This window comes from Octopus bimaculoides, chromosome 3 (genome assembly GCF_001194135.2).
Source record: "Octopus bimaculoides isolate UCB-OBI-ISO-001 chromosome 3, ASM119413v2, whole genome shotgun sequence".
Lineage (NCBI taxonomy): Eukaryota > Metazoa > Mollusca > Cephalopoda > Octopoda > Octopodidae > Octopus > Octopus bimaculoides.
In genome coordinates, this window is record NC_068983.1 from 17,443,319 (window position 1) to 17,452,866 (window position 9,548).

General features: G+C 35.8%; 1 protein-coding gene across 2 annotated transcripts in view; it reads right to left on the bottom strand.

The window, feature by feature from the left end:
- The window catches only part of LOC106874994 (V-type proton ATPase subunit H), a 49,239-nt gene that overhangs the window by 24,146 nt on the left and 15,545 nt on the right, over window positions 1–9,548 (bottom strand). The window contains exon 1 of one of the 2 annotated variants that reach the window (XM_014922932.2): window positions 5,717–6,014. The exons of the other annotated variant lie outside the window; for it this stretch is intronic. Within the exon in view, the coding sequence (XP_014778418.1) occupies window positions 5,717–5,780 (64 nt within the window). The 5' untranslated portion in view covers window positions 5,781–6,014. Of the gene's footprint in view, window positions 1–5,716; window positions 6,015–9,548 lie in introns of those variants that run through there. 2 annotated transcript variants of the gene reach the window in all.

Sequence of the window (9,548 nt, forward strand, 5' to 3'; positions counted from 1 at the left end):
TTATGTACAAACTAATGATTGAAACATGTATAAGCTAACAGAGTTTTTTTTCGTGTTACGTCGTTTTTGAGTTAGTCACGTGTTGGAACCGACGTAAGTTGAGGTATGCCTAAATAAACAAATATCGCGCGCACAAGCATCAGTGTTGTCAAACTTGTTTGACCTTGAAGAATGCTTTTTAAGCCGCTCATTCACACTTTTTGAAAATCTTTTTCCAGAATCGGAATCTCCATAGCCTAAAACGTGGGATTCCGTAAAAAAATAAATAAAACAAGGGGGGAAAGGTTCAGATTACATATAGTCCATCTACGTTTTTCTAAAAAAAAAAAAAAAAGCAGAAATAAAAACATTTTCCTGTGTATGTTATATTAATATCATTGATCACCATGTCTAGGTCAAAAAATTCTCCCTTCCATCTTTGACTTGTTTTCTTTTTGCTTCTTTGCAGACCATAAAAGACCCAAAATATCTCAGAGAGTTCATCTATCTGTGGCTCTGAGAAAAAAATGCTACTGTATTTGCAAAGACACAACATCTTTCAGGAATTTTCTTTGCTTCAAAAATGTGAAGCACATGGCGAAGAATCAGTACTTGATGTCTTTTCTGAGGAACCACCCACACTTCGAAGAATTTATTTGGAAAATAAAAGTAACATATTAAGAGACATTGAAAGGAATGAGTCAGTACAACCCACAGATATTTCAGAAGTGATCAGTGAAGCACTGTCATGTGATCTACACAAGTCATGTGGTTTCCTGTCTGAAAACAGGAGTCATCCTTTTGATCAGAATCAGCAACAACATAGCAAAAGAGATAAAGATGTCCGACTCTTACTCAGAATCTCAATAAGTAAAAGAGTGGGATATTGTCATTATTTCAAGAATTTTATAATTTATACTAGTCACAGTCATGGGTATGTGGTTAAAAAGCTTACTTTGCAACACGGTTTTGGGTTCAGTTCCATTGCATGACACCTTGAGCAAATGTTTCGGGTCTATTTTAAAACGGGGGCCACAGTTTTCATTAATGTTTTACGTAGTGTTTTTGGTACCGAAAGACTTTCAAACTTCGTATACTTATCTATTTTGTGTTATAGAACAGAAAAATATTTTTGTATTCGAATTTATTTCATGTAAAAAATTGTCTTATTTCGATAATTTCAACCAATCACTGACAAGTATTCAGTTGTTTACATTTACTCCTTTGGCTGATTAAGCGATGTAAAGCGTATTTAATCTCCATACCTTCGTTTTATTTGCTTTTTTCATTTTAAATTTGCTTTAACCCTAACCCTAACCCTAGGGTTAGGGTTAATTGTTTCAGAATCGTTTGTTTATGTAGTCGGCACTTAATGTATATCGACTGAATGGACGTCAGTGATTGGTTGAAATTACAGAAATACGACAACTTTCACATGGAATAACTTATGGATTTCTTTTTTTTTTTAAAGAAGACTAAGAGAAAAAGATGTTTTATATGACACATTCTACCAGTGTTCCAAGTTTCAAAGTGTTTCGTTAATGAAAAATGTGGCCCCCGTTTTAAAAAAGATCCCACACACACATATATATGTATGTATGTGATATGGGTGTGTATGTGTTCGTCTCCTCCCACCCATTGCTTGATAACTGATGTTGGTTTATGTCCCTGTGGCTTAGTTGTTCAACATAAGAAACTGATAGAATAAATAGTAAACTTAAAAATAAGTACCGGGGTTGGTTTGATTCACTTAACCCTTCAAAAGGTGCCCCAGCATGGCTGTAGTCCAATGACAGCAATGAGTAAAATATAATCATGATAACAGTGAGCAACATATGAAAATGTGGCTCCCTAAAAGCCTTTTGAAAGGTACAGTTTATTGCTTTAATTCTAACATGATGTGCAAATGATGTGACAAGTTTTCTAGTGAGGATGGCTTTAATGACTGGCAAAAAAGCAAGAGGTGAAAATGAGAAGTCAAGAACAAAGCTAAAGCCATAAAGGATTGGGCTATAATGGATTCAATCTTCTATATAAGAAAATATTATCATATTGGGAGTTGATTGTGATCGTGACAGTCTTTCTAGCTTAGAGAGAGAGATAGAGAGAGAGACTTAGCATTCAGAAGTAGTGAAGAGATCATAAGATCCAAGGATAAAAGGAAGCTTTTTTGGAATTCTGGAATATATGACACAGTTTGATCCATTTCTGATGAGTCATCTTAATCCTTTGAATGTCCAAATCATTTTCATAAGTTTTTTTTAAATGTCTATGCTTGTTTTCAGAGTTTTACTTAGCCTTTGTTTCATACCTGCTGAGTAATATAGATATTTCCTTTCATAAGTTTCAAATAACTCAGGCAGTTGAAAAAAGATTGGGAATGTGTATCATATATGATACATGGATACTAGTGAAGTATGCTCTGTGTATCATGTATGATACGTGGAGGCGCAATGGCCCAGTGGACTCGTGGTCATAGGTTTCGATTCCCAGACCGGGCGTTGTGAGTGTTTATTGAGCAAAAACACCTAAAAGCTCCACAAGGCTCTGGCAGGGGATGGTGGCGAACCCTGCTGTACTCTTTCACGAAAACTTTCTCTCACTCTTACTTCCTGTTTCTGTTGTGCCTGTAATTCAAAGGGTAGCCTTGTCACACTGTGTCATGCTGAATATCCCCGAGAACTACGTTAAGGGTACACGTGTCTGTGGAGTGCTCAGCCACTTGCACGTTAATTTCACAAGCAGGCTGTTCCATTGACCGGATCAACTGGAACCCTCGACGTTGTAAGCGATGGAGTGCCAACATGTGCGATACACAGGACAAACAAAAGGGTAAAAAAACTTAAGTAATGTTAGATGTGCTAAGTAATTATATTTATTACCAACAGTTTAGTAACTCATGAAAGACAAATATTCTGTACTTCCTGGGTATAGAGAGTAATGTTCTAAAGATATTTGATGACTCAAATACAGCTTTGTACTTCATGAGATTTCAAATCACACCCTTAAAGGACATGTTGGATAATGTAATTCCAGATACAAAATTTCTGAAAAAAAGGGTGGTTTGGTCAGAGCTAGAATATTTTAAATTGCAGGCCTACTGGAACAGGGTCAACTTGAACCTAAACAACAAGTTTCTCATATAATGCAAAGAGTAGACTAAAAAGATGTGTGATACTATGTAGTAGTAGGATATGAGCACTGATTGAGGAAGACCTGCAGAATTTAGAGAGAAATATAGAAAACATGGGAAATGTTAACCTGCATGGAAAGCAGAACAAAACTGAGTTGAATTTCAGGTAGCCTCTCACACCTACCCTACAATGTCATTCTAAAAGTATACAACCACATCACTGAAATCTTGAAGCTACAAGATAAGACACGGTTAATTCAAAACAATGTGAATAAATAATCATTACATTTGACAGATTAATCTGAATGCCAATGGGTTATTCTATCAGCAATTTTAACATCACCATCTGAGCTAGGAGCCTAATTTAAGGATACTTTTTACTCCCTCAAGTAGAAACGTGTGGCTTAGTGGTTAGGGTGTTGGACTCATGGTTGTAAGATTGTGGTTTTGATTCCTGGACTGGGTGACATGTGTTCTTGAGCAAAACACTTCATTTCATGTTGCTCCAGTCAACTCAGCTGGCAAAAATGAGTAATCCTGCAATGGACTGGGGTTCCATCCAGGTAGGGAATATATATGCCATAAAACTGGGAAATCAGCTCTTATAAATTGGTATGAATCATGAAGGTAACTTTATTTACTTTTACTCTCTTTCTCACCAATCTTTGAGGGACTGTAAAGGGTCATGAACACTGCCCTACTCTTCTAAGAAATAAAAAAAAAAAAGATCTTCGAATGTCAGGTCTCACAGAGGCAATGACAAGTGACTGAGACCTATGGCGATATGCCGTGCTTGAGAAGACCCATCAGGCCAAGTGAAATAGTAGTTGTGGCCGATGCTGGTGTCACATGGGGATAAACACAGAAACACAAACATACACATGCACATACATATACATATATACGACGGGCTTCTTTCAGTTTCCGTCTACCAAATCCACTCACAAGGCTTTGGTCGGCCCGAGGCTATAATAGAAGACACTTGCCCAAGGTGCCACGCAGTGGGACTGAACTCGGAACCATGTGATTCGTAAGCAAGCTGCTTACCACACAGCCACTCCTATGTGTATGATTGATAAGGATTTCTATGTCCCTCAAACTCTCATACTTCATGGACAAGGGAAAAGAGCACAGAAGTGGGAGACAAAAATGCAAAAAAAAATTTAATTTTTTCATAATCATCATATCCGTTGTATGAAACACAATCGTCAAAAATGGGGGTAAAAATCTAAACTTTCTGCTTTCAGTACATCGAAGGAGGCATACTATAAAAGTCTACCTCACGACTTTGTTACCTCATAACTTTCAGAAAAATGGGGATCTTTTTTTTTTCGATGAAAGTTTTTACAAATATCTTTCACATGGTATAAATTCCGATTATGTTGGAATTTTACGTGATGTATATAAGTATGTATATGTGCACATCCACCAATATTTTTTTAAAAACAAATTCCGATATAATCGTAATCTATACAATCTTCTGAAAGGCATTTGAAAAAATTTGGCATTTCTTCTATATTAGTATCTGAAACTCTTTCCACCTCCGAAAAAAGATTTTTCATAATTAATTCCCGTATAATCAGAATCTATATCATATGAAATGTACTTGTAGAAAATTTCCTAAAAAAAAATAATCCATTTTCTAGAGGTTACGAAGACACAAAATTGGAGTGGCACATAGTTGTCTTAGTGAGTGAGCCTAGAAGGATAGCTGAAAACTCCACCGAATTTTTTGAGGGAAAAATACAATCGATTAACCATTTCTTATTGTGTCGATTCCTAGAGGGTTCTGAATTCAGATCATAACCAAATATTGCCATGACATTTTTAGTACCACCAAGAATATTTATGATTTCTATGAGCCACAAGGTCTCAAGACAATGTGGGACAGACAGTACACGGCCGAAATAAAGAGACGGTGGGGATATATATTGAGCAAAAGGGCGAAATGAGCAATAATAAAGATATATTATTATTAATAATAAGGAATATATAAGAAAGGAACACCAAAATATGAACAATGACATAAAGGAAAGCCATAATTTCTATCACTAATGATTATTATGTTTGTGAATACTATTTCTATTGATAATTTCTATAAATACAGTTTGCTGACCTCAAAATGATAATATTTTAGTGTGAGTAATCTCAAAATATTAATTATGATAGATAATTAGCAAGCTAACTCGATACATAAATATAAGGACTAGAAAATGAGAACAAGGGTTACAGATATACACCCACCCATAAATGATATTCAGTTAAAAGCAGAATACAAGATTTTCTTTCCCTTAACTCCGTTTTTTAGAGTCAAGTCATTGAGAAGAAATAAATACGCCATTTGAATCGTGTAGAGTCTTTCATTCCGGTTTAATTAAAGGTCAATATATATATGTGTGTGTGTAAAATACCTATCTAAACAAATAAAAAAAAACTAGATAATTAGATACAGTAATAATCATGATATATATATACACACACACACATATATATATATATATATATATATAAGCAGACAAGCATAAAAAAAGAGGCAGACTGATAGTAAATAGAGTTCAAAAGTCAAACCAAATTGAAACGAGTTAAAATACTGAAATAAATTACCTTTCTCTAAATCTTCAATGTTTGATATAACACTGACAATTTCTTGTCCACGTAAGCTCGCCATGTTTACTTAATTTCACGCAATTCTTCAATTTATAATGAGTTGTGGTAGGTTGTTTTGCTTTTTAGAACTAATTAAACGATGTGTCTGAGTGTTTACGTCTGTATCAATATATAAACAGACATGTACAACATCAACGAACCAACGAAAATATCATAACTCTAATGTAAATAACACTATTGACCATATAACCATACAGACTCAATGATCATGTGAACTATTGTGAACCGGAAGTAATAACTCGTTTTACCTTTAACCTCTCCGCATACCTAAAACGTAATATATTATTTTTCTCAAAATACTTTACTGTTGATATTAACGCAAGCAAAAAATTTTGAAGTTAATTCTAAATTAATACCTTTAATCTTTAAATGAGTTTTACATAAATCGATTAATTCTATTGTAAAAATACTCCACTCCTCATTCTTTTCACAAATACTAATTTACATTTTCCTTCATACTTGCACAAGGCAATTAGAAATTGAAAATATGTACTTATTGCTTATCATTAAAGACAAATAATCAAAAAAATTCAATCTATCTATTATTATTTTTCGAAATTTTAATTTGTAGAGACGGCGAATGCGAGTCAAGAAGACGGTATTAGTTACGTCCCTTAAGTCCTGCGCTTTGGATCAAAATTATGTAAAAAAAGGACTTTGCTAATTTATAATGCCTACAGTATTGTAAAATAAATAAGCAGTAAACTATTAAGGCCAACACAAAAAACTATTCTTCTTCACCTTCAATTTTATGGCCTTGAAAATATTGTTTACAAAAAAGATTAGTAGGAACACTGAAACGACAAATTTACCTCCCTTGTCTAGACAGGGATTGCCTCCCCTAGAAATATATTTGCGTCAGTAGCAGAATGGCTTTATAGATTTTTGTTCCACCAATTACATAAATTCACAACCTTCAAAGTGAATAGAGTGTCGAACCGCAAATTTGTCGAAGGGAAAATAGTTAGTATGTCATTACAATTGTTGAGTTGTGATAACCAGCTGTTTTAATTCCGTTTGTTTTACGAAGACGTATAACTTGGAAAATCATCGAAAAATACAGCCGAAATGTAGTGTAACGGGTTTGAAGGTTCTTACATCGGAGTACCTGTAGACATCGAAGAATCAACACCAAGAAAGAAGAAATATTATTTACATATTTTTATTCGTTTGCCCGACAGGTAGTTAAAGAGATAGTAGCAATTCTAGTGATAGTAACAACAAGGATGGCTCGCTGGTTAGTAGTTAATAGTGTAGAAAAAGGTTGTCTGTTAGTAGAGAGTGAAAGAGTAAGGAATGCATGGTGCTGACTAGAAAGGATAAAGGAAGCATCGCCTTTCTTGCGGCTGAAATCCTCTCTTCGCATGTCGAGCGAAGGGGCTGCTCTTGATTAAGGCTGATGCAAAAGCGGGTGTTGCTCCTTGATCTGGCTGACACAAAAGAGGAAAAGATAGGAAATTCTCTCTGTTATATAGACTATGGTTAGTAATGTAGGTCAAACCTTAAACAAAAGACTGACGTTTCCTTGACCAGCACAGGTCCTAGGGGGTCAAGCATTTCCTCATCAATCATCTGGTGTAGAGAGGATTTACCGCTCGCTTTGACAAGCAACAAGCAAGTGGATTTGGTTTCAAATCTCAGGCAGGGTCAAGCTAAATCCTTACAGTAGATCAGTAGACAGAGGGTTCCCAACTCATGGTTTATGCACAGCATGAGGGTGTGAGAGGACCTTCCCAGGGGTGCGACGAAGAAATAATGTATAAACTTTATCATACTTGCTTTTCAGATTAAAATTATTGACTTACTCGGAAGAATGACTCTCCAACAAGCACATTAAAAACTTTATTATTCCCGCACTATATGCAGTTCAATTAAAAAATACTTGCCAGAAAATTGCCTTTTATACTTATATGTGATATTACTTTTGTAGGGGGTACGGAAATTAAACAAAAGATTAGAAAAGATTTGAAACTACCACCTTAGACGAATGGTATACAGTTAGAGTGACTTACATCTAAATCATTTGACGAGCAGAAACTGCTAGAAAAGCAACAGGTTAAGTTCACTGCGCAATATATTACAACGCGGAATGTTGACCACTTCCTGACTTGAAAAGTGAAAAGAGGAAAAGAAACCGAGAAGTCAAGGAGAGATGTTCGAAAGACTTAGCAGCTGGTTACAGGAAGAGTGACCTAAATATTTTGCTAAGTTGTGTATGGAACAAGGAAATGGGGTGGGGGGTTCACATTTAGAGCTCCCGTAAAAACATTACTGGCCCCCGAGCAAATCGGTGCACTGGGTCCTATACTATTTATTTATCGATTTATCGACAGCAAGTCGTAGAAACATAGATTGGAAATGAGACTCCTTCACTTCGGGTGGCTCCCCAGTGGGCCCATGCTTTAAGACGGCACTGTTCCTATACTCAGCTCTGTGTCTGCGTTACACCCATCAGAAGCAATGAATAATTAACGAGTAATTTTGTTCTTCAGCTTAATGTGAAGGTTGAGTTAGAACACAGAGTACTGCGTTATTTACGTTGAGAGGATCTCTCACAGGGACTTGTGGTGCATGAAAGCACTCGTAATTATATCGTTGACATACAAGAACCATCTGTTACGGTCGCCGAAACTGCCACATCACGTGACGTCGCCCTGCTATGGGCTCTTTAGTGACATATCCAGCAGTGACATAACAGTTAAATCACCTGTTAACGATATATAGAATATACTCCACGTTAAGTTGGAGATCTATCAACCTACCTACCTATCAACCTACCTACCTATCAACCTACCTACCTACCTACCTACACATCCATCAATCCATCTATCTATCTATCTATTTATCTATTCACCCACCCATCCAATCATTATCCATCTTTTCATTCATCCGCCCGTGCGCGCGCACACACACACACACACGCACATGCACACACACACACACACACACACACACACACACACACACACACACACACACACACACACACACACACACACACACACAGAGAAACACATATATTTGCGCGCATGTGTGAGAGAGAGAGAAAGAGAGAGAAAAGGAGTGACACTGTGTGTGTGTGGGTGTCTCTGTCAGTGCGCGCGCGCGCATGTCTGACTTTATGAGTGTATGTAAACTGAATTCTTTTCAATCCAAAGTATTTATGGATGGCTTTCTAGTCATAAATATTCGGCATAGTTTATCTGTTTTTCAGTTTTTTTTTACCAATTTTTTTGCACCCTTTTGTTTCACCTTCACTTTTATTACATACTTTTATATGTTATTTGTGTATTACGTGTATATACGATTATAGTTTTTCTTTTATGTAAATGTATGTTACCGGTTGTATTCATTGCATGTCAATGATGCTTAGAAAGTTTCGTGCTTAAATGAACACAACAAGCTTAAATAAACACACTCAATTAAATAAAGAATGACAAAAATCCCAGTAGAAACTTTCACCCCCACTATAGCAAGGAAGACAGAAAAAAAAATCAAAAAACAAAACAAAAAATTCGAGTCGCCTAATGAAAATTTTTGATGGCTATGGTGGTAATTGCATTAACACCATTTACTACGAGGGTAAAAAGAGAATCATTCATTTTGTACTAACCAAACGTAAGTTACCTCCCTTGGGAATTTCTGTACACTGGAGATATGGAAGTGGGATTCTGTTAGTGACTGCTGCACATTTGCTACAGATGTTAGAGCAAGCGCAAAGATATATATATGTGTATGTATATATATATATATATATATATATATATAT